This window comes from Thamnophis elegans, chromosome 2, assembly GCF_009769535.1.
Source record: "Thamnophis elegans isolate rThaEle1 chromosome 2, rThaEle1.pri, whole genome shotgun sequence".
Classification (NCBI taxonomy): Eukaryota; Metazoa; Chordata; class Lepidosauria; order Squamata; family Colubridae; genus Thamnophis; species Thamnophis elegans.
Genome location: NC_045542.1, coordinates 20,634,877 through 20,660,261, shown reverse-complemented (window position 1 = coordinate 20,660,261; position 25,385 = coordinate 20,634,877). Strand labels below are relative to the sequence as shown.

General features: G+C 40.8%; 2 protein-coding genes across 2 annotated transcripts in view; one reads left to right on the top strand and one right to left on the bottom strand.

Annotated features, from left to right (window-relative positions):
• The first annotated feature begins 210 nt into the window (after nt 1–210).
• LETMD1 (LETM1 domain containing 1) lies at nt 211–18,208 on the top strand. Its single transcript, XM_032209364.1, has 9 exons — nt 211–384; nt 3,099–3,250; nt 4,772–4,887; nt 7,664–7,746; nt 9,124–9,310; nt 11,457–11,558; nt 13,346–13,498; nt 14,660–14,756; nt 17,307–18,208. Exons 1-9 carry the CDS (start codon nt 233–235, stop codon nt 17,378–17,380), a joined length of 1,116 nt encoding a protein of 371 aa, XP_032065255.1. The 5' UTR covers nt 211–232; the 3' UTR covers nt 17,381–18,208.
• A 1,301-nt stretch (nt 18,209–19,509) lies between these two features.
• Nucleotides 19,510–25,385, bottom strand: part of CSRNP2 (cysteine and serine rich nuclear protein 2) — a 44,699-nt gene continuing 38,823 nt past the window's right edge. The window contains exons 4-5 of the mRNA XM_032209363.1: nt 24,937–25,233; nt 19,510–23,706 (exon numbers count right to left, since the gene is read on the bottom strand). Coding sequence (XP_032065254.1) covers nt 22,810–23,706; nt 24,937–25,233 — 1,194 coding nt within the window. The 3' untranslated portion in view covers nt 19,510–22,809. The remainder of the gene's footprint in view (nt 23,707–24,936; nt 25,234–25,385) is intronic.

Here is a 25,385-nt window from a genome sequence, read left to right as displayed (position 1 = left end):
GAAAGAAAGAAAGAAAGAAAGAAAGAAAGAAAGAAAGAAAGAAAGAAAGAAAGAAATCGTTTGTTCGTTTGTTCTGGTTGCGCCTTGGCGTCATGTGTTCGTGATGCCGAGGTGGGCACATGGTTCCTTTTCTCTTTCCGTAGCCACTTCTTCCGCCCGGAGTTGACACGTGAGCTACCCTGGCAGCTGAGCGCAGCCGCCCCGGAAGACCAAGGCGGCTCTTTCGGCGGGCATGGCGCTGCTGCTACTGCTGCTGCTGCCTGGCCGGCGTTGTTGCCGCCGCCCTGGCGGCTTGCGTTTAGGATTTCGCCGACCTCCCGTACCCGTTGCTTCCCTTCACCGGGCTTTATGCCCACCAGAGCCTCCCCCGTGGCCAGCCCTAAGGTGAGGATCTGGGCTGGGAGGCACGCCGGCTTCTGGTACCAGAGGGAGAGAGGCATGGCGGCAGCCGCCGTTTGCATTCCCCTTCTCCATGCCTCTTCCCGGACTTCTATGCACGAGGAGCGGAGCTGCGTGCCCGACCCCTCCGTGCCGGAGGCGAGGGAAGGCAATAGCACTTGGAGTGCCCTCTTGCAAAAATAACCCGGTTAAGTTCTCAGCCAGAGACGGCGGGTGGAAAGGGTTCTGCTCCGTATCGCTTAATCTCCACCTGCAGAAATTCTGCCCCGATTATCCTTTAAGGGTTTCAAGGGAGAAAGCGGAGGCATAGAGGAGGAGGGCAAGCCAGGGTGATTCCATTCAGAGGGGAGAGTTGCTGTGCATGTGCAGCCTGGAGGAAAGATGGCTAAGGTGGTGGCAGCCCATGGCATCTTTGGGATATCTGAGAGGGAGATCTCGGTGACTTTGTTTTCTTCCGCTCCGAAATCCAGGTAGTCTTCAACTTGCAACAGTTTGTTTAGTGACCTTCAAAGTTAGAACGACACTGAGAAAACCTGACTTACGACCATTTTTTCACAGTTGCCACCTTTGCAGCATCCTCGTGATCAAAAGTTCAGAGGCTTGGCAACTGGCTCATATTTATGGCCATTGCTGTGTCCCAGGATCATGGGATTGCTTCCTGTGACCTTCTGACCAGCAAAGTCAATCGGGGAAGTCAGATTCACTTAACAACCGGGTTATTAACTTATCAACTGCAGTGACTCACTTAAATAGCTGTGACAAGAAAGGTCGTTAAATGGGACAAACCTCATTTAACGGATGTCTCCCTTAGCAACAGAAATTTTGGTCTCAACTCTGATCGTAAGTCGAGGACTACTTATACAACATACAGAATTAAAGGGGGTAAGTTAGAGGAAGGGAGATTCTGCTTGAACATTAGATAATTACTATCCAACAGGGGAACCAATTCTTAGAGGGCAGGTGGGCTCCCTTTTGCTGGATATGTTCAAAACAAAGGCTAGACAGTTTGGGTAGTTTCCGAAGTAGTTTGCTTGTTTCCTAGGATTGAGAGACGGTGACTGGCCTCAGGTCAGGGGTGGGTTTCTCGCCCCGTTCCAACCGGTTCGGTTGGAATGGGGCCAGCGGCGTCCTCGTGCACGCGCGCAGCGCACGCATGCGTACTAGCGTCTGTGCGATTCTCCAGCTGCTCCTGGAGGGTCGCGCAGGCGCTATATGCATCCTGCGCATGCGTGGAAGCGCAGAACTCGTCAAAACCGGGTAAGGAACGCGGGCGGGCGGGTGGGCCCTTCGCCATTCCCGGAAGTTACTTACTTCCGGGTTCGCCGACCAACCAGTTCGCGTGGACCGCCGCGAACCGGTTGAAACCCACCCCTGCCTCAGGTCCTCCCACTGGCCTAGACAGAATTAAATCTCAGTCTTTCCATCTATAGCGTGATGCCTTAATAATTATACATCAAGGTACTGTAGTTCTTCGGCAGCTTTTGGGATATTTTAATTTGGAGTTCTCCAGTCAGCACCGGGTTGAGAGTCAGTGACCTAAACAGCCCCTTTCAATTGTTGGATTCTATGAATATGCTGTGAGATAATGGTAGATGTAGTCCAGTCCACCTGGAAGACAAGTGGTGAAGGAAAGGTGTATGAACTCAAACAGTCCGAAGTAAATGCACCCTGGGTGGGCCATAGATTTTGTTATGTCATGTTTTCTTTAACACTTGAATATATTGCAATGATTGGATTTTTACAACATGCTATTTTCAAACCAAGCCAAGTAAAACACAGTCTCTGCCTTCCACTTCAGAACTCCGATTACTTCTTTGGTAGCGGTTATAACCAAAAATAAGGCTTTATTTGGGGATATTTCAGATGGAGAGAATGTCATTTTTGAATGCTTCATTTCACTGAAGTAATTATTGCCAGCCAAAGGAAAACACTTCTAAAACTGAAATGTTACTTATAACTAAGGATATGCTCACATTTGTTTCATGATAACATGGCAAGTTTTCTGTGTTCAAAGAACACAGAAGATTTAAATTTGCCTCGCGAGTTAGCAGTGTAAAGAGGTCCATTCAAAACATCGTATATTTACAATTTGGCTTTGGAAAGAATACTTGATCTCTTACTTGGAAGAAAATCTGCTCCTCCTGCCCAGATTGCTTTAAATCCAAAATGTCTGTCTTGTTTCATGGTTAGCAGAAGGTAGAATGATTAGCATTGATTTTCTCATTGTTCTTGTCACATTGTTCTTTGTTTCAAAAAAGGTTAACCACACTAGCTGGTGAAAGTAAAACTAATTGTTACAGGTTTTTTTTTGTAGCTGGACATGGTTTAGAATGATTTTTTAAAATTTGGATGTTTTCCTGATAGCAAAATATTAAAACCATATGTAATGAAACACAGCATCTGATTAACAAGATATGCATTTTGCATTTTTGTTGGGCATGGGCCTTTGCAATTAGACGTCGGTGTTATTTTGCTTTAGTAATAAAACTAGGTACTCCACTAAATAATTATGTATAAGTTCTATGAAAACCTTTTTTCATTGTGGGCATAAAATACTAATATTAAGCTGTATTGTTTGAAACATCAGTCAAAGATAGCTGCTCTCCATTATTCTGTTAGAACTACAATATGAAAGTTGTTTCTGTGTGAGCTAACCGGCATAAAAGAGATACATGACAATGCAAGTGATGTCCTTTCAGACTTCCAGTGTGCCATTTTTCTTCAAAAGCAAATTCAAACAAGCTTACCTCTGCTTTGGTTTCAAAAATCAAATACCTGAATCAGAAGTATGAAAGATATTTGGAAAGGAAATTCCCACATTTCTATCAGCTATATTCAACATTTTTAAAAGGTGGGTTTTCATTTAAAAGTATAGTTTATAATTTCAGTGAAAAGGCAATCCAGGAGCATATGTCTTAATTTTGGTAGTATGCAAAATGTTTTAAATTGAAAGTATCCTGTTTCAGGTTTGAAATGAATTGCACTGATGGAAGTATGTCTGATAGAATTACTTTGAAATGAGATGGGCGCCAAATAAATTTAATAATAAATAAATAAAACAGTTCTCTTTTAAGGTTTTTTGAAGAATCTCAAAAACTTAATTGAAATAACTTCTTGTATGTAAAACAACCATTTCAAACTGAAAACGGAGTGTTTCTGCATACTATTCTGTACACTAAACTGAAGTTTGGGAAACAAGTGCTTATATTAATTATAATAATTGATCATATATGCAGGATTCCAGATAAATGTACCGAATTCTGGTATAATGAAAGACTCTCATGCTTGTTCCTCCCCTTCCCAGTTCTTTTAGATTTACAAGGAAAATTCTAAAAATACATCCTTCCAATTTAAGTGGAACAGTTCATTATAACGTTTCAAGAGTCTTATTTGAAATTACAATTTGATCCTGACATGTTCTTGGGAACATCTTTAAGGTCAGAAGTCTTCGGTAATTGTTAGTTAACTCCTAGAGGAAGAGGGAAATAGAGAAGAAAGAATAAGTGACCTTAAGGCTTCCAACAGTTTGTTCTTTTTAATGAAGAAGTGTTTTCCATGAAATCTGATTCAGTCCCGAGTTTGATCAGAGTAGGAAGAGATTAACATATGAGCAATATGCTGACATTCTGAATGAAGTTGTGTGTGTGTGTAAATTTCTTTTTATGAAAGCAGTGGGTTTTGCAGAATCATAAAAAGGAAAGGAAAGCATATGTATAAGAATAGCCAACATAGCTGAATGTCTTCTTATTTCTCAACAGTTTTCTCTCATTCTTTCTAAGAAAATAGTATATATGCACAGTAAATAGTAGATATGCAATATATATATATATATAATACCTTACAAGAGGGCTGAAGAAGCTAAGTTTATACTAAGAAGACTATTATCAATGCTACTATTCTGTGTTTCTATGGCATGTCCTACTAATACCATTAAATCAGGAGGGAAACAATTACCGGTACATGACCAAGATTGAGCAAGACAGTCAAAGGGCCCTGAAATCAATGAACACAGGGAATTGTAGGTCTTTGGTGATTCTCAGTCATCCAGGTCATGGTTGTCTCAAAGGTGATTTTTCAAAAGGCAACTGGACTGGTTATTTTTCCCTTCAGGAAGAAGAAGAAAGCATTTTGCTTCTCATCCCAGAAGCTTCCAACTGATGAAGCTTCTCGGATGAGGAGCGAAACGTTTTCTTCTTTTTCCTCAAGGAAAAAAACAACAATCCAGTTGCCTTTTGAAAAAGCACCTCTGAGACAAGGAACTGTAACCTAAAAGGGAATGGATTTATTTTAATTTTCAGATTAAAATAAATATATGAAATACACAATAAAAAAGTGGAAGTGAAATCTGAAAATAATTATATGTTCTGTTCAGGCTTGCAGGTTTTCTTTTCAGAAGCAAAAGAAATAAGAAGAATAAAGGCAGACATGTTAAATAAGAACATCCAATTCCATCAACTTCCTTACAGGGAAATGGAGAGACTAAGACAGGTTGGTTTATATTCCGTGTTCTCTCTTTCCTGCTGATTTTTTGATCTTACATTGTACTAGATGTTGGAATTAACAGGTTAATTTTAAGCAGCATCTAGTTTTTGCACTTCAACAACCATCTTTATTCATACATGAGTAATTATCTTACATAGTACATATCTAATATAACTTTTTTCTTCTACGTTCAAGGATTTTAACATAAATGTTTGCTTTAATTTGATAGTTTTACAGATGATCCTCTTTTGAAATGATCAGAAATGAGCATTCTCTCTCCCCTCCCCCTTTCTAAGGCTCCATTCATTCAGCAATAATCTGGAGTCTGTTTTATGATTAGGGGAAAAAAACAAGCAGCAGATGGGGCTAGAGTTAAAACAAATATAAAGCCACCCATTTTTCTAACAATTATTTCCTGACCAATCTTGCATTTTTCCAAAGCTGGAGGAAAACAACTGACAATTCTTATCAAAGGCCTGGACTGATTTTTGCAGAGAATTTTGAAATTGGGGCTAGGAATTCATGACATACAGCCTCGGGGCTGACCTAGATTCCTGGCATAACATCAGGCATAAACTGTGACTTAAACCCCACAGTGACTTATGTTCACACGATGCACCAAGTGAAAATCCGGTCTACCACATTTTGTGCCCTAATCACTATTCAGTTCATATATAGTCGAGCAGATCTGTCATAAAATGTGCAACAACATTCTCTCCCCCCTCCCAATGGTAACATTATTGCAATCTGGGTACTGTTTGCACTTTCGTGCAAATGGAGAGGAGTTGAGCTCAGCGGGCAACTCTTTCACTCCATGGGTTTTACAACCCAGGAGATCGCTTAATGACCATAACTGGGAGTGCCATGATTGCAGACACTGAGTGAAACAGTCATGTGGGCATCTCAATGTCCTCATCGTGGAACAATCAAGATTCCAGCTCCTAGTCATAGACTTCCTGTATTGCGTGAATCCAAATAATTATGGCTTTTTAAATAAATTTTTAAATAAATCTTGGTTAAATTAATCATGATTTACAATAATGAGTGAATAATTATGTACCACGGATAATACTCATATACAGGAGTCTCTAATAGCTCTAAGATGATTTATAGATGATTTCTGAAAGGGATTAGAAAATGGGGCTTGAGAACCCAATGTCCTTTTAATGACTCCACTCTAGCTAACAGCAAGATGGCCTAATCCCTTCATCTCTCAGTGGTCAAACCTGCAGAAGATCACTGTCCTGCAGTCTCCTTGTGAGAGGAAAGCATCCAGAGCAGGGGTCCCCAACCTTTTGGACCTCAGGGACCACTAAATTCATAATTTTAAATCCTGCAGACCACTAATATGATTTGGCTAATGACTGGCTGGCTGGGTGTGGCCAGGTTGTCATGTGACTGGGTGGGCGTGGTGAACTTGATGTCATTCACGTCAATGGGTGCCTCGCCAGTCTCTACTCGCCCCTCCCATCCCAGCCACTCTTTGCCTTCCCACCTGGGCTCCTTAGGGCCCCAATAGGAAGCAGTTGTTGGAACTAAGCAGCCAGCACGAGAAAGAGAGCATCTCGCTGAGGACTATGAGCATAGGCTTTCCAAGCAGAGGGAAGACCTGTGGGAGTTCAAGGCCAGGTACCGGCACCTGGAGGCTCAGCGGGCTGAGAGGGTCAGCCAGTTCCAGGCCATGATGCAGTCCCACTAGAACAAGGCCCTCTGGCTCTTTGCCACCAGTGGCGCTTCCCTCAGCCCTTGCCTAAAGTCCCACAGCAGAAGGCTTAAGCAGATCCCAAGTCAGAATTTCTGCTGCCCCCCCCCCCCGACCCACAGAAAAAAAAAACCCCAAAGGGGGAGACACTCTGCAGCATCACAAGCATTAATTGCGTGTATCTGGCTCAGGGGCTGTAGTTTGAGGACCCCTGATGTAGTGCAATATAAAAAATGAAAATAATTTTTCTGTGGATCACCAGTTGGTAAGGGCTGATCCAGAGCATATGTGAGTCATCTTCCATCCTCCCCTTGTCTGAAGAGATTCCAAAGAACTGGTCTACTCATCATTTCTTGGTCTGTGCTGCAATCATCAACTCTGCTTTCCCAGAGTCACCTTCACTTTGCCATACCTCCCCCAGAAGTCCAATCTCAGACGTTTAATATTTTATCCTACTATAGTAGTTTCACATTTGAGTATTGCAACCCCAACAACTATGCAGTAGAAATAAATAGTCTCTTCATTTCAGTCATCAATCAGCATAATATAATATTAAAAAATAAAATGAAAGCTATCCCATTGTGTTAGTAGTGTAACCCAGGGCTCCTCAAAGTGGTCATTATCAATCAAACACACACACACACACACACACACACACACACACACACACACACACACACAAACGAGCTTCTGGGACTGTCCTGACCTACATGCTAAAAGAATTGGCTACAATTTGATCTCTAGCACAAACTATATGACGACATGATATCAAGACTACTAAGGGTATATTTTGAAAGATAAAAGTGAATAGAAGAGGGATAGTTTGGGTAAAATTGTAGAATTCATGAAGTTAAAGTATCTATTATGAAATACAAAATCACTGTCACTAAAATCTAGAGGTAAACTAATACCAATACTGTAACTATAGCCACTATAAGTGTAGTATAGTTTGTAAAGGAATTATAACAACTTTAAAAGGCGAAAGAACAAAAAATAACCAATTGTAATAACTGGTTTCCTGCATTGTTAAGGGGGTCTCTGGCAATTAACAATAATAGTAACTATGCATTGTTCCTCTAGTTTCGCCGGGACCTTATTAAAGCCATTCCTGTTGGGATTCTCTCTCTTCCACCCTTCGCCAACTATTTAGTTCTTTTGCTTATGTAAGTAGAATTTTGTCTTTATCTAGTTCCTTAAGATTTACTGGGTTTCAGCCTTTTTGCCCTCTCTCTCCTGTCTTCCGATATAATTGCTAAACTCTTTAAAATGCTCCCTTTTTTAAAGGACAAATTGAAAGATTGGGAAATGTTTAATGTGGGGGGAGAGTTGTGCAGGCAAAAACTCTTATCTCAATTGGCATTTCTTCTGCCCTGTTTCTTCATAATAAAAGAAGGAAAAGGGGTGAATTTGTTCTCACTTTTACCAGCCCAATATGGCTGGATGGCAGGGCAGCTTGGCCTTGCAAGAACATTGTAGGTTTTCATTTCAGAAAAGGAAACTGGACATGAAGATGATTAGCTGTAGCAGATTTGGACTAAAATATGATTAAAGGCCAATCTGTCTACTGATAAAGCCTGTGACTGCCAGCAAAGAATATGGGATATATTGCACAAGAACAGAACTGGTATATTTATTAAACCTTCCATCCATTTTTCATGAGTGCAAGATGGCTTACAAAAAATATTAAAAGAAATACATTGGAAAACAAACAGTAATAAAACTGCAAAGAAGAGCAAGAGACCAATAAGAATCACATTTACTATTAATGGAATCATCAAGGTAAATCTGGCCTGGTACCTAAATTACGGCAACTGGGAATTCCAAATACTAGAATTTTCCAAGACTGAGAAACCAGATCTCAGAAGGTTATATATGTATTTCCAGGTCAGATACTATTTGATAGAAGAAATTTTATTGGATAAGAGCTGAGGTGGCACAGTGGTTAGAGTGCAGTACTGCAGGCTACTTTTGCTGACTGCTATCTGTCGGCAGTTCGAATCTCACCAGGCTCAAGGTTGACTCAGCCTTCCATCCTTCTGTGGTGGGTAAAATGAGGACCCAGATTATTGTTGGGGGCAATAGGCTGACTCTGTAAACCGCTTAGAGAGGGCTGTAAAGCACTGTGAAGTGGGATATGAGTTTAAGTGCTATTGCTATTGCTATATATTGACAACATAAGATACCCTCTTTCTTTTTCTTAAGTACATTTTCAGCAGTCCTATGAAGATAACTTAAAAGTTGGCTTTTAACAAGACCTGGCTTAATTTCCAAAAGAAGAATTCCATAGGATTTCAGGATGTCAGGACCATGGTTACAGTTGCCAGACTGCTGTTTTCTACATCCCTTAGTGGAAATTATCTTAAGTAAAAGCTTTCACTGTAGGTGGAAGCTGTAAAATCCATTTCCTATTGCAACATTTAGGTTTCCTTGGCCTAAATTTGATTGTAAATGTACAATACACGTATTCCTAAATTTGTATTTGTTAGTCGTCTTGGTTTAGAAGTAAGTCACTTCTTCCAAACAATTTCTCCTCCCCCAAGGTATTTATTCCCAAGACAGCTCTTAATACGCCACTTCTGGACTCCTAAACAACAAGCTGAGTTTCTGAACACGTACCACAATATGAGGCGGGAGGCATATACTGAAGTGATTGATGGTCTAACACATCTATCTCACTTCCCAGATGATCCTCAGCTTCGCCAGTGTATGCTATATCTCTGCAAAAAGGTAACCTCTTTCTCCATTGACAAAGAATCAATCCTGGATATTTTAAAGTGTTATTCTTAAAAAAAAAAACCACAACTTTTCCTTTTTTGTGAGCTGCCTTTTAAAAGAAGTTTAACTTTTAATTCTTTTTCTTGCCATAGCATAGTTCAAATACACTGAGCCACTCTTTGATGAATTACCATATTTTTCAGAGTATAGGACACACTTTTCCCTCTCATAAAATAGGGTGAAAATTTCTTATATACCGAATGTAGCCCCGCCCGCCTGCTGGCCCCCAGCCTTTGGCCTCTGCCTCCACAATTTGCCTCCTTGCAGCAAACAGCAAACAGTCTGTTTCAGTTTCAGCACCAGCACAGCCTGACTACCAAAAGGAGCTGATTTCGGTTGGATCAGCCTCCCAACTATCAGCTGTTTCAGGCTGCAAGGATTGCCTATTGCCGCCTCCATTTTCGGCCTCCGCATCCCATTTTTGACCCATTCTGATTCCTGAAAATGAGGCCAAAAACAGGATATGGAGGCCAAAAATGGGGTGCACAGAGGGGACAATAGGCTATGGCAATCCCTGCGGCCTGAAACAACTGATCATTGGGAGGCCGATCCAACCGACAATCAGCTGCTTGTGCTAATCAGGCTGTGCTGAAACTGAAACTCATTGTTTTCTGTTTGCTGCAAGGAGGCAAATTGCTGTGAGGCAGAGGCAGATTTTTTTTTCTTGTTTTCCTCCCCAAAAGCTAGGTGTGTCTTATACTTCAGAGCATCTTATACTCCAAAAAATACAGTATGTTTTACTAAATTACTACTTTATTTTATAGTGCGATACAGGTAGTTGTCAACTTACTGCCACAATTGAGCCCAAAATTTCACTTGCTAAGTGAGGCTGTTAAGTGAGTTTTGTCCCAGTCTACTACCGTTTTGCCACAGTTATTAAATGAATCACTGCAGTTGTTAAGTGACTCATGTGGTCTCATTAAGAGAATTTGGCTTCTCCATTGATTTTGTTTGTCGGAAGCCAGCTGAGGCTACATGTGGTGATCACATGACTCCCAGACAGGGCAACTCTCATAAAATACATTCCAGTTGCCAAGTGCCCAGATTTTGATCATGTGACTGTAGGGATTCTGCAATGGTTGTGTGTGAAAACCGGTCATTTGTTTCAATGACACCATAACTTAAAATGGTCATTAAACAAACAATTGTAAGTTGAGGACTACTGTACACTCTTGCAATAGTTGGGTTCAGAAATTCTGCTAAATTAGGAACATGTAGACCACATCTTGAACAGTATGTGAACAAAACCGGAGAATCAATGCCTGGCATCTTTTCTAAAGTATAATGAAGCACTTCTAGAAATTGCTGTTATATATGATACATTTTTCCATTAATATGCATGGAGGTGAGTCTGTGGTCAAGTTGCATAGACCATCCTATATACTTCATCTCCTGTAAACAAAAATGTAAGAAAGTTTCAGTTATTTAGTGGTTTGACACTGTTGAAAAGATATTGTGCAGATGCACTCATAATGCTTTATAAAATAATATCAGCATACATTATAGTGGAAAGAAACAAATAAGCACATTCTGGTAGCATCTAGCCTTACATAACACAATTGTAGGGAGGTACCAATTGACTGTTGTAGCAAGGTGTTGGGAAGACTTTTTTCTGATGCATAAGGTGTAAAATTTGGCATATAGTAAAGAAAAGGGATGTGGTGGCTAAGACACTGAGCTTGTTGATCGGCAGAAAGATTGGCAGTTCGAATCCCTAGCGCTGCATAATAGATGCTCTCGTTACTTGCCCCAGCTTCTGCCAACCGAGCAGTTTGAAAGCATGTAAAAATGCAAGTAGAAAAATAGGAACCAACTTTGGTGGGAAGGTAACAGCGTTCTGTGCTCTAGTCATGCCAGCCACATCCCCACGGAGACGTCTTTGGACAGCATTGGCTCTTCGGCTTTGAAATGGAGATGAGCACCGCCCCCTACAGTCGGGAACGACTAGCACATGTGTGCGAGGGGAACCTTTACCTTTAAAGAAAAGCCTGGTGGGAGGATGTATTAAACATTTGTGGTAGTTGGGTTAGTTGTGCATGGGATCAGGTCCTACTTTATACTTGGGAAAAAATTGCTTTTCTGTTTCTTAAACTTTTAGGTTCAGGATGGATTTCATCCAGATGTAACTGAGCTTAAAGCTGTGAGGAGTTTATTTGTGGGGCATCCCTTTGGTATCCAACATCTCACGGTTCAGCATGTGGTAAGTGCCTTTTAAGGAATAAAATTGGCTTTAATCAAAGAAAAGAATACATTTAACTTCGTTTGTACTTGGAAACTGTTTCTAAATTTTGTGCTTGAGATAGGAAAAAAAACTTTAACTTTGGAATTTGCTAATTAGATAGATTTCTTGCTTTGTTTTTTTTCAAGTTTTTTATTTTATGTTACATGTACATATCAATGCGTGAACAGTGTGGCACCTGAGTGTCATACATTTTAATACAGATAAAACTAGTAATACTAGTCATAGTTGTTACATTCATCCAGCTTATGTATTTCTAATAATAATACACATTTATAGTCTTTCATTATTAAATTATTCCATGTTTCAATATGTTGTTCTAATGCCAATCACCATATTGTTTAAACGTACATAATAATACCACCATTCAATTTCTAAACTTCCCTCGTTATTGATTTTATTTTATTATGTAAATATGTGTATACTAATATTCTCCCTTTCTCTTATTTCTGCCTCTGTTTTGACTTTTAATCATGTCACACTTATATTAAAAGATTTTTCTTTCTATCCAACCTCTCTTGCCCACTTTGGTGCTTTGAATTCTGTTCATTTTTAACATACCTCCCATGTTTCACTCTTTGCATCTATTTGTATTAAGATACAATCCTTCACTATTTCATCATTCATTGTTTCAATACACAGTTCTAATACCAATCACAATATTATTTAGACATACAAGATTATTCTAATCATATTCTTTACAAGCTTCAAACCATATGATTCTAATAGTAATACACATGTTTATATTAAGGTATGTTCTTTCATTATTTAATTGCTCAGTGTTTCAATATATTATTCCAATGCCAATCACAATATTATTTAAACCTATTAATAATACCATCATTCAATCTCTAGTTTTCCCATTTTATTATTGCTTTTATTTCATTATATAAAGGTATATATATACATATACACCCCCATGTTCTTATTTCTACCTAATTTCTACTCATGCCACCATTTTAAAAAAGAAGGGGGGGGGAAGAAAACAACAACAAAACCCCCTTTCTTTGTATCCATCGTCTCTTGCCCACTTCAGTACTTGATTCTTATTCTTTTTTTGACTTGCCTCCCATATTCCTCTCTTGGATCTTTATCTCTATCTGCATCTACATCCTGGCTATTCAATCTAGGTGTTTCTCCCATCTCTATCTTCTTCCACTGCCTAGCTTTCAAAATACCTGCCCGATATTTGGGGTTCAGGCAGATAGATGAATTTCTTGTTAAAGAAATGGCTAGCAGAGGCTGTAATATTTTTATTCGACAGCACTGAAAAGAGTTGGAAGTTAATTCTTTTATTGGGAGGGGGGTTGTTCCTTATCCCCACTTTTCTCTCTCCCTTCTTCCCCTTCCCCATATTCCTATATTCATTTTCACTTATATATTTTTATAACTTTAATAAAATTATAATTAAAAAAAAGAATGAATGGATAACTGCTTAAAAGCCTTCATTATCCCTTAATGATGAAGCAGTTAACTAACATTTCTTCTTTTTGCTCATGTGCTTTGCCTAAAAGGCTTGAAAAACCAAAAAAAAAAAAACCAAATTTCTTCCTACTTACAAATCTTAAAACTCCATATTCAGCAATGGGTTGGATTTAAATCAGGGTGTGATTGCATCTCCAATCATTGTTCACCCCTACTGCCTTGTCCATAGGCTAAAATGTTTCAGAAATGGAGATTCGCAGTAAAGCATTTTGATCTGAAAGCTTTTGGATGCTTTAATGTTACCTTTGCCATGTTTTCCTCAGAAAGTTCTCAGTCACATTTTGTTCCTGACGCCTCGCTTGCCATCTTTCTTCCTGAGATATCGCTTGAGGAGCCATCTCTCTGAGCTGCATTATCTGGACCAGGCAATGGTGAAACTAGGAGTAAGCCAGCTGACGGATGAAGAAGTGCAAGCGGTAAGATAAATTCATATGAGGTGGATGATTGGGCCTTGTGGCTGACTGTGGACTAATTATTATTCATCTTCTGCCTTAACCCTCATAAGTGCTGGACAGTTTACAAACAAGTAATAATCAGAGTTACTAGTCTCAAAACCAGTATAGACTTTCTATGATCTATAATATGATGGCTTATTCAACAAACCAGGTATAAATTAGTTTAGCATATTGTGGGCAAAGTTGGGCAGTTGTGGGCACTATCTGACCTTGCTTTCAGTTGTACAGGAATGCTGTGGAATAGAGGGAGATACCTCCCTATCTGTCTTCTCAGCTGAGAGAGGATACATTAATGCTCTAGTCTAGGCAATAGACACACTTAGAGGAATTAGCTCCTTCTGCCAGTAGCCCTAAACATATTGATTTTTAGCTCATGTCAAAAATATCAATAAAATTCAAAATGTCAAAGGTCATGTCCAAATATTTGGGGCTGTATACAAAATATCAATAAAATTCAAAATGTCAAAGGTCATGTCCAAATATTTGGGACATATTTGAGAGTTATATGCTTCTTATATGTACCGTGTATCAGTGAAAATATGACATGTCCTGAAAATAAAGCCATGCCAGATTTTTGGGGTGGGCAAAAATATCAGCCCTTCCCTGAAAATAAGCCCCCCTGGACAACCCCCCCCCCCCCCCCCGGGCCAGGCAGAATGCTACTCACCGACCTAGCGGTATCCTGAAGGCGCCAAGCAGCGGGAGCCGGGGGGGTACAAAGGCCCTTGCGTAGCATGGCACCTTCGGGATATTGCTAGGCCAGTGTAGCGTTCTGCCCGACTGAAGCGGGGGGTTGCTGGGCGGCTGCTCGTAAGCATGGTTACCTCATGGCTACTGTGTGGCACTGCTGCGACAACGCAACACAGCCAATCGCCCCTGAGGCTGTGCCCGGCTCTTCAGGAGCCCGCTTGCAGGAGAGCAGCCACCCGGCAACCCCAAAACAATAATCCCACCCCAATAATAAGGCCCAGGCCATATTTTGGGGGTCAAAAGAAAATAAGACCCTGTCTTATTTTCAGGGAAACATGGTAACACCAATACAGCTGTTTGTTGGATTCGATGATTCTTTGTGACACGAAGGCATCTCGCTGCATTCCAAATTGTCCCTCTGATTTTTTGCAGGCATGCTATACCCGTGGCCTGAATTCCGTTCATCTTGATCCAGATGATTGTAGGCTCTGGTTGAACCAATGGCTAGCACTCTCCTGTTCACTAAGAGGTAAGATTGGCTGAACTATTGGAAGGAGGATTCATATTATAACTATTCTGGAAAATTTCTCACATCAAAATGCACACCCACCCCTCTCTGCATAATTAGGTATCTGCAGAAATAAAATCTAAAAGGGAGCTAATCATAGATAAGTCAAGAAATATTAAAGCAGAATCTCTTAATAATTAAAAAATATTATTACGGAGTTATTGTGTCACAAACTCTACTGGTCATAAGCCATAGCATAGTGACATATGATAGTACTCCTCAACAATGATATTTGGGATCGGAATTTCCGTCACTGTGTGATGTCATAAAGCAATGTCATGTGACCACATTGCTTAACAAAGGTGATCCTGGCAAGCCTGTTGCCATTGTTAAGCAAGGACCTCCTCACAACTTCATGTGGGTTTCCAGCAACCAAAGTTCTAAGTAGTTCACAAACAGTTCTGTGGGCAGATAAGTGGCAGCTGGGGAAGGTTGCATGGGTGGCAAAAGTAGTTGCCATGTGGAGGAGTGTGCTCATGGGGGGCGGGTGCAGTGCCAACCTAGTGCGCCTGGCTACTGCCGAATTGGGGAGAATTACCCTAGCAACTTGCAATCTTCCCTGCCGGCTTCTCCATTGACTTTTGCTTGTGGGAAGCCACAGGGAAGGTTGCAAATGATCATGTGACCAGGGAGTGCTGCAACTATCATTAACGCGAGACGGTTGCCAAGTGCCAGGTTTATAGTGAGATGATACAGAGGTGCTGAGACAGCCAAAATACTGACTGGTCATAAGCTGACTCATTTCAGCACTGTTGTAACTTTGAATGATTGCTGAATTAGTGGTTTTTAACCCAGGATTACCTAAAGAAAAAAAAGTTAAGTTTACTGTATACTACACAGCAGAAGAGAATTTCTTTGGGATATTAGTTTGGTATTATCTGGGGTAAAAACCTTAATTTCCTGGAGTTCAAGTCAGAAAACTTCTCTGCAGTGGTAAACGGAAGGCATTGAACAAGCAACTCCAAAAGGAGTTGGAAAATCATGGTGGAAAATGGGAATTCTCCTCTAACAATCCACAAATATATAATTATATAGGAAATGCAGGTAGTCCTCAACTTACAACCATAATGGAGCCCACAACCTATTGCTAAGCAAGAAAACTGAATTGTGCCCAGTTTCATGACTTATTTCTCCATAGTTGTTAAGTGAATCATGCAGTCATTAAGTGAATCTGGCTTTCTCCATTGACTTTACTTGTCAGTAGCCAGCTGGGAAGGTTACAAATGATCATATGACTCAAGGTCAGTGCAACTGTTACGCACAGTTGTCAAGCACTTTAATTTTGATCATGTGGCCATGAGGGCGGTCATGTGAAAACTGCTCATAAATCACTTTTTCAATGCCGTTGTAACTTCAAATTGTAATTGAACGAATGGTTGTAAGTTTGAGGACTACTTGCATCCATATATATTTTCAGCTGAGTTCTTGGAATGCTTTATCTTGTCTTCTCTAGTCTCCATTTAACTGTTTCAATTTTGTGTGTACATTTTAAGATGGATCATTGTAACATTTAGCGCTGGATAGGTGATGTCCTGCACTTTTGAGTGCTCTTGCTGCTTTAGTTTAATAAATGACACAAAATGAAAATCTCAGTTTCCATTTTTAATAACATTTTAAGGCTTTGGGGCAGATGAAAGTCTTCAAAGATCAAAATCCCAAGCAAAGAACTCAGTTAAGCAGATCTGAGCTTATTTCAGGGTCTTTTATGCCCTCCTTTCTTATTAATATGTTCTCTGATCATTTGTCCCTGATCTCCATTTTTCTCCACGTCTTATTTAAACTTATAATAGTGATTTTAGAAAAGGGAACTCAATACATGCTGTTTTTAAGTAGGTGATACTTCATGTGGCAATACAAACTCAAAAAAGAGATGAATTCCAGCCATTTACAATTTTAAGATTATTAAATGGGAGGAATATACAAAACAAAAAATAAAGATTGGCTGAAAAATGCAGAACTAATTCTTCTGTAGGCTTAGTTATGCAGAGGATCGAAACGTGTTAACATTTTATTTCTTGAAATACACAGTCCGCAGCTCCCTTGGGGCAACATGGGACATTTCTCTCTATAACAAGTATCAAATTGTGGTGGGAATTTGTCATGTCAGAAGCTGTGATGCTGCTACAAAAAGTTAACGGAAACAAGCAGACAGATGCATTTTAAGGAGGGGCCACAGAGAAGATGGTTATAAATAGAAAAATGCTTAAACTGCAATACCAGGATTAGTGTTCTACGCGTAAAACTAATGAAGTTCTCAGCTATAAAAACATAGCAAAAATAAAAAAATTGTGTTTAACCTTCTGAACTGAAATAATTTATTTTTAAAATGAATGATTTATTAAGGAGACAGTAAGCAAAGCAGGTAAATCTTGTTCTTCCTAATCTTTCAGGAAGGGATTGAGAATTATCTCCTTCCTATTTCTATATGTCAGAAAAAGCTCTGCAATCAAAGTTAATGTTAAAATGTTTGTGAATATAATCCAGTGAAATAGAAAGCTATTATCTTTTCAGACTCTGAGACGTCACTCTTGGCACATGCGATGGTCTTACTTTCTATCAACTTCACTCGTTCCTCTAAGAGCTAACCGGAAACAGATCCTTTTGGATTATTGAATATATGCCGTATATTGAACCAGAAAGGGGAATACATTTTCTTTTCATTGATCCAGAAAAAAAAGGGGGTGGGTTGGGAGGCAAGAATCCAGCAGAAGAAACTTCAGTGAATTTGTTAGTGTAGAAGAAACATTGCAGTACGAATAAAATTCTCCCACTGGCTGTTTTGAGTTAACACAGTTGCTAAGATAGCACAACAAAATACCTCTGCTGTATATTTCACTAACTTTGCATTTAACCTGGTTCAGTTATGACCTCAAAAGCCCCTTTTAGATTGTCAGAGTATAATGTATGTCTGTTCAGACTTGTCAGTCCAAAGTCTTGCTAATTATGCTTGAGGCAAATTCTTCTGCTTGAAAGATACACTACTCCCTCAAATGGCTACAATGAAATTTGTTTCGTATTGGCCAGGAAAAAATGAACAATTGCAGAATACATTGGTACAATGCAGCTTTTTTTGCTAAATATACAATCAGAGTCACATACCACTTTGTGATTTCAGTATTGCCAGCTTAAAAAAAAATGTGTGGGGGGTGGGAGAGATCCACACGTCTTAATGTTTGTTTGTTTCTTCCAACCCTTTTGTCTTGAAATGTTTCAGGGACTTTATTTCTCTCTCCAGCTGCAATTGTTAGAGGGACTAGGATGGAAATGTTAGGAGGTCAGTATTGAAGCTAAAGCATCTCTCCATATAGGTGTATTATTACACACACACAAACACACACATTTTACAGGACTTAATGGTAAAGACCCAAGGCAGCAAAAGTCTGGGAAGGCACAGCTGAGATAGCACTGGTCACTCCTATCAAAAAGGAAGACTCAATCTTGGTCTTTCAGGAGCCATAAGATTTGCAGGATTTTTAGAAAATTATTATTATGAAGTGTAGCACACTTGAAAAAATCCTTTATTGGGGGGGGGGGGAAGAGGGGGGTTAAAAAAAGATTGCATGTAGTATACCAGAAGCTGGAATTCTGGATGACATGTATAGGTTGAGGAAGTCTGTATTTGAGCTAATCATAAAATGTGTGAGAAATGTATATATTACATGTATTTTACTTGAAAGATAAATGTTTACCATTAAAGATGGAAAGATGATTAACATTAAAAAAAATGCATCGATCTCTTAATTGTGGAATTTTGAAGTCATTCTGTTAACGTATCACTATTGTAACTCCCCTTGAGTATGAGAGCTTGAGTCATAAATTACTGGAAACACTCAAATTATGAATAGTTGTTTCCCCTTATAAAATAACTAGTGACGTCTAAGTTCATGAGCCAAGTCTTTGTTGTGTGTACGTTAGTCCAAGTAGTATCATCAGTCTTTTTGAAATAAAATCTTTGCAAAGGAATAAAAGCCCTGGATGCATGAAAAGGTTTTTCCATAAGGTTTCACTAGGAGATAAATTGATAGACTTGCCACAAATCAAAATTAAGTCAAACTGCAAAAACTACCTTGGGAGGTGATATCTACAATGATCCAATGCAGAATCTCTCCATTTTGACGAAACATTGTACATACTGCTTAGTTCCTTCAGACAAAGGATTGTTTCACAAATGCAGACTCTGCAAGTATTAATCGTATGTTGCACTTTGATTAAAAGCAGTTGTAAAAAATACCAGAAAATGTGCATGCACACTGGGTCTATAACTGAATAGAAGGCGGCTACAATTTTGAGAACAAAATTCGCTTCATGTAAGTTGACGCATTTATTTGCTTTTACACTTAAATATCCTCTTTAAATACAGCATTATCACAATGAAAAGAACATAAAAGGCAAAACAAAATGTAAAGGACCTGACAAGCTTTGGATTCACATTGAAAATGCCACCTGTGTATTTCCTGCAGGAAAGAGTTATGAAGTTATCAGTTGCAAGTGACAAAGAGGACAGGGCTAATACCAATAATGTCAGACCAGGGCTTCTGTTAATAGAAGTCTCTTCCAGGTAGTAGAAGGGCTGTCCTGTAAACAGTTCAGTAGCACCAAAAGAAGGGGAGGAGGAGGAGAAACAGGAAAATGTACCACCACATCAGAGTAAGAAAGATAGTTTCGTTATTAATAACAAAAGGGAGACAGGCAAGAGACATAAGCTTTTTTGCATTAAAGAACATTCTTTAAAACAAAAGCTTTCTAAGAATCCCAGCCTCTATTACAGAATTTAGAAATAAAATTCTGTCATTTGAGATCAGTGTCCTTTCTTTTTTCATAATGCTCAGGAAGGAGTGTTTTTTCCTCACTTTTTTCCCCTATAAATAGTTATTTAAGGTTGTCTTTTTCTGCCATAACTAAGCGCACTCATGGAAAAGAAAGCCAGTGTAATATTTAATAGTTCTGATGGCTATGTTGAGTTTCTGTTTTCTTCCCTGTTATCTACACCTCTGGGTAAGAATGTAGTATTTTAGTACTTGGTTTCTAATTGAATTGTTTCTGCATTTATAAAAATGGAATCCTGGTATTTTAAGTGTGAAGCTGCTTCCATTTTCAGAAAGTGTATTCCACCAAACCATCTGTGAGTATTGGCAGGTGGCCAAGGGGTGCAACAGCTTAAGCATTCAACAGGAGGAGATTCTTATACTGCCAGATCTGCAAGAATTGAGGTAAGCCCCATTGAAAATCTTGATTCTAGTGCTGATTGTGCCCAATCGCCAGAATTACGGGTCAGTATTATTACAAATAGCCAAGGTGCTTTCAGAGAGTTGAGAATTTTTATAAGAGATGCCTTCTCTTTGACCTAGATACCTACAAAACTATGTATTCGATGTAGGAGGAAAATTTTTCTCTTCTGATTGATTCAGATGTGAAGAGCACTAAATATATTTGCTACAGTGAGAGTTGCATCTGGGATCAGCTGCCTTCAAAATAAATCTAGCTTGTTATAGCACCACTTGTTTTGTAAACGACAAACTGAGAATTAGGAAAGATTCCTCCTAAAGACACCAGTGGACCCTCAAACCCAATGGTAGCCTAGGGGTAAAACAGCATGGAATAAAAGCCTAAACACCCTCTCAGGAATGAGACCAGTGTATAGGAAGGAGTGTTTATGTTTGTGTGTGTGTGTGTGTGTCATGCAACATGTGTGGCTTTTTAAAGACAAAAGGAGGACTGGACATTTTTAAGGCTGCACATTCATCCCGTTACATTTTAAAATGTACAAAGGAGGTATTTGCCCACTAAACATAGCATTGCTTCTAAACAATCCCCCCGAAAGAGGTAGTGATGTGAAAGCAATTAAAATAGTTAGTAGTCTGGCAAAGTACAGGAGCCCTGGCTATATACTATATGCTAATGGGCACAAGGAGAGTTTGGGTGAAATAAGGTAAAAATCGGACAGGAATTTAGTACTGGAGTCTTTGCATCTATTCTGAAGCCTGGAATGTCAATAGTTATAGTCAGTTTTTCTCAGCTGCCGCCTACACAGCATTTGCTTGTGTTTATCTTACAGAGAGTCACTTTCAGGAGAATAGGCTTTTCTGGATGCACTGGCAGCGCCGATTGCTCATCACTGATCGTTAACAGCCAAGAATTAAGTTAGACTTGGCTACCGCCAGAGTTTTTTTGTTCTGCCTACTCCCAAGCAGCTTTGCAATTAAGGAGCAAACCTGTTAAATCTTTCCAGATTCAGCATCTAGAAACTTATATGGCCCAGCGTTTATACAGATCTAGTGATATGCCTGAAAAACACAAAACATCTATTTAGGTTCTGATGGTGCCTGTACTATTTCTCAGCTGAGAGGTAGGTTTTGGTGAGGATATAGATCTCTGCAAAGGCAACTTAAATCCCACCCTCTCTTATGCATAAGGAGTTATGGGTAACTGAATTACCCAGACTAGCTTTCGTGCAACTCATTGTAAGTCTTGAGCAGTCTGAAAAAAGAAAGATTCCTAAATACAGGGAAACCAATTCTTGCTAAGCTCCAGGCCATACACCACAGGGCTGTAACATGAGCTGGGTCAAACAGGTGATGACAGAGAAAAGCAATGATTATCTGTTGTTTACTACAAGGTAGATGACGAAGGAAAGGATGCCTGGTAAGCTGGAAAAGTGCTTTTGTTATCCTAGAGTGGTCATAGAGGTGAGTGGCAGCTTATAAGGGCGTCCTTTCTCCCTTTATTCCAAGACCAATTGGAACAATGTACACATTTCACCGGGAGGGGAATTGCAGGTGCCACCTTATTGCACATTTACTGACCCCTAAATGCTTGGGACCCAGCAGGTTGCAGTTTTACTGCACACAGACTCTGTGCCCTTTCAAGTCATCCAGAATGCTAGGTTGCTAAGCAAGGAGCAAGGGGACAGAAAGCTTTCAATATCGCCTCCAAATTCTTGTGCAACTAGAATGGAAAAGACTGAAACAGTGAAAGGGAAAATTGATTCATAAAACTATGGGTCAAAAGGCTAACAAGTACTTTGTCAAATTCTCTGCCCACCCAAACTGGCAGTTCTTTTCAGAAGGAAGTTGGATCCCACCCAATCCTAGGGCGTTTAGAGAATCAGATCCCCAAAGGGCCTCTAGTCGGAGAGGACAGCTCAGGATCAGAGAGTCAGTGAGAAGTCTTGAGTCACATCATGTCCGTAAACATTCAGCTGTTTTAAAAAAAAGTTAATTTAAACTTAATCAGTCCCAGCAAAGGCCAACTAGCAAAACATGTTTGGGTGAAGCTATTGGTGGGGGCAGGACAGACTCCAGGATGAAAATTATTTTTTACGACAGTTGCATGCCAAACTGTAGGTGTAAGCTAGTCATGATCAAAGTTAATTCATAGTGAATTTAAAAAATATATGGGATTCTTCCAGGGAACGAAGGGCAGTAAATGTCACATAAATAAGAGGTTGCAGAGCTTAAGCTGTGTAAATGGTTAGAGCAGTTCAAGCAAGTAAGGTCACCGTTACCAAGACACAGCACTGAAAGTGACAGAAAGGGATGGGTGACAGTGGTGGCGGTGGCGGCAGCAGCTTCGCTTGGGATCAGCAACTGGAGGGAGAGATTCCACCACGCAAAGAGACTGATTGACGTCATGAAGTAGCAACAAGTGTTCTCTTCCGCCTGCCCTCCAACCCATCCAGCGCTTTAGAAAAGGCAGCTTTGCTCTATTGCTTCCATGAGACACATTCACATTTGGTCCTTGTAGGGTGGAGTCAAGGCCTCCCCTACAAAGTTCCACTGCCTATTGGCCCAACCTCTTCGGAACTAGGAGGCTGCCCAACTAGCAGACCGATCCTCCTACTCTGAGGCAGCTCTAAGTGCTTGTTTTAGGTCCTTATATGGTGGAGCCCACACAAAGCAGCCCCCTTCTCCTTTCCCCCCCCCACCCCAATATTAAAACAATTCCCAATGACGGGGGCCATTTGATAAAAACCTTCTGTCAATAAATAAACATCAAGGTGATGGGTTGGGAATTGTCACACGGCCAGAGAAGGGCCCAGAGAGCACTCCTCAGAAGAGGGGAGCTCACAGGCCCTCTCTGGAGATTGCGGCACCACATTCTGGGGCCGCAAACTGTCTTGTGGCACGTCTGTGTGGAGTGGCAGGCTTGGCGGAGGAATTTCAGGCTGACAGCTCTCAGAAGACAGGGCCTCAAAAGATACAGCAGCCTTCTCTGTTTCTACACTGCTGGTGGCTGTGGCTCTGCCGCAAGACACCAGTGAAGTCACAGGGACCGAGTAGATGCTTAGCTCCTTCTCCTCTGTGTAACGAGGGGGCTCCTCGGGCTCCTCTGACCTATTTTCCCCCTTCACCCCCAGCACTGACCTTTGGTCAACCTGATAGTACACAACAGGGCCATTGTTCAAGTAGGGTTGACTGCCCTCAGCTGAGCTGGCTTGCTCAGAACTGTCCGTGAAACACAGAACAGAGGAACCTGGTGGCAGCTGAGCTTGAATGAGGATTGGTGTGGCGAGGCTTGGGCACATCCCTTCGGAGACAGAAAGCGGCTCCTCCAAAATACACACCCCCAAGCTTTCCATGCTGGAGCCGCTACTAGAGTCTTCCTCAGCCTTCAGCCGCTCCAACTCCTCAGCGGTCTGAAGATGCATGACTGCCGTTTCATTCTCCGCCATGAACTCCTGGAAATCCTGGGTCTCTGGGGACTGGCTCCCCAGCCAGTCACTGCCGGAGCTATGAGGGGTCTCTTCATCCAGAACCTGGGCCCGGCTCACCTGCCGTTTATTCTCTAGCTCTAGTTTCATAATGGTGTGCAGGTAGTGAGTCCTCACCCGGATGGGATTGAATTCAATTCTCCCAGCCATGTTCCCACAACCATCTCTGGAACAGCCGCATGGGAAGGACATTCGGTCCACCTGGGTGGGGGAAGCGAAGGACAGTGAAAACTGGGCCTGTGTGAGAACCGAGGAAGTGATTGGAAGGATGAAAGCTTGGCTAAAATGAGAGTAAGTGAACAGGTAGGAAATTAAGTCAGATGAAAAATGTAAAATCCATGTCAACTGTTATCCAAAAGCAACCGGCTAGATAGCCCTCAAGCAACCCAGAATCTGCCCCCACCCATTCAAGTCCCCCAACCCCAGTTAACCTACCTATAAATCTTGTATTTCAAAGAGAAATCAAAAGAAATAAAGAATGGCCTGGAGTCTGATTCGATTCTATTGTGAAAGAAAGAATGTGCTCTCTGACACTTCATTTATCAAGCCATCAAATGCTTTTTCAGGATAAAAGCACTTTCAAGAAAGAGGACCTGAAATCCTTTATCAGAGAGCTAGACATTTCGTGTGCAAAAGATGTGGTGCAAAAGAGGCAGACAGAATGTTGCCAAGAAAATATTAAGAGCAGAAATGCCAATGTACACATTCCACAGAGGAGGGGAGGGGGAGATCAACATGCTACAGATGAGAACAATGCAGAGCATGAAATTTGGTTCTGGAGAGATTCCCCAGCATCTTAGATGTTGGGAATCAAAAAGGAAGTAACTTAAGTCTTCCTTGTTTTAAAACTTCTGGATTCTGGACATCGCATTGTCTCTCTGTTTTGTCTAAGAAGCATAACACTGTAAATCAAATGCAATGAAAGTGTGGTTAAACTTGCACAAATGCTGCGTAATTTAAGTTAACATCTGATCAGATTCTTTTCAAGCACTCGTTCCCTATAGCGGCCAAGAGAGAGAAGAATAATAGCGGATTCCCGCATGCATAATCACAGTGACTTCACATCCTCCTGGAAAGCTAGTGCTATTTCCTCAAGACCTTCTCATCCTTTTAAGCTCCCCATCCCAGAGGCTGACTGCATCTTGTCGTTTGTTTTTCTCCACAAACTCAAGCAGGATTCTTCCCTCCTGAATTATTCACTTCTTTTTTTAAACTTCGGTCTTGGAGCATCTAAGGGGACAATACATCCTATCATCCCTTAAGACTTCATAGGTTGGCAGAGAGAGGAGTTCACTTTAAAAATCACCTCTTATAAGCTCAGACTCAACACATGAAACAAGGCTTGAGCGGACCTTGCTCCATATCAAAAAGACACGCAGGCAACAGGGGATACGGTTCAGGCCAAAGCCTAGCGGTTTCTTCCCCACTGACCTGGCATTTAATTCCAGCCTGGCTACAGGCACAGGCCTCAGGGTCACAGTACAGCCGGCAGTCGCACCCACATTCTTCTCGTGAGAGGCGGATGGCGCGAAGTTCTTGTTTTTCCTCTGCATCGATGCGATGAACACCGGAGGCTCGAAGTAGAGCTCGCCGCCGCTTGGTGGGCAAGGGCTGTAAGAAGAAGTAGTCATCCACCTCCACGTTCTCTACATCGAGGTCATCATCAGAGACATCCTCAAGCGTCAAGCCATCGGCCTCTTCGGACTCAACAGTTCCATTCTTGGTCAGCTTAGGGGGAGGGTGTGGGGAAGAACAGAGAACACAACAGACACAGACACCAGCAAAGTTAATCTTGAAATTGAAATCCCATCAGTTTCCAGTCTGGAAAAAAAAAAAAGACAAATGATTTCCCTGAGTTTAACTGGGCTGCAAAGGTCACC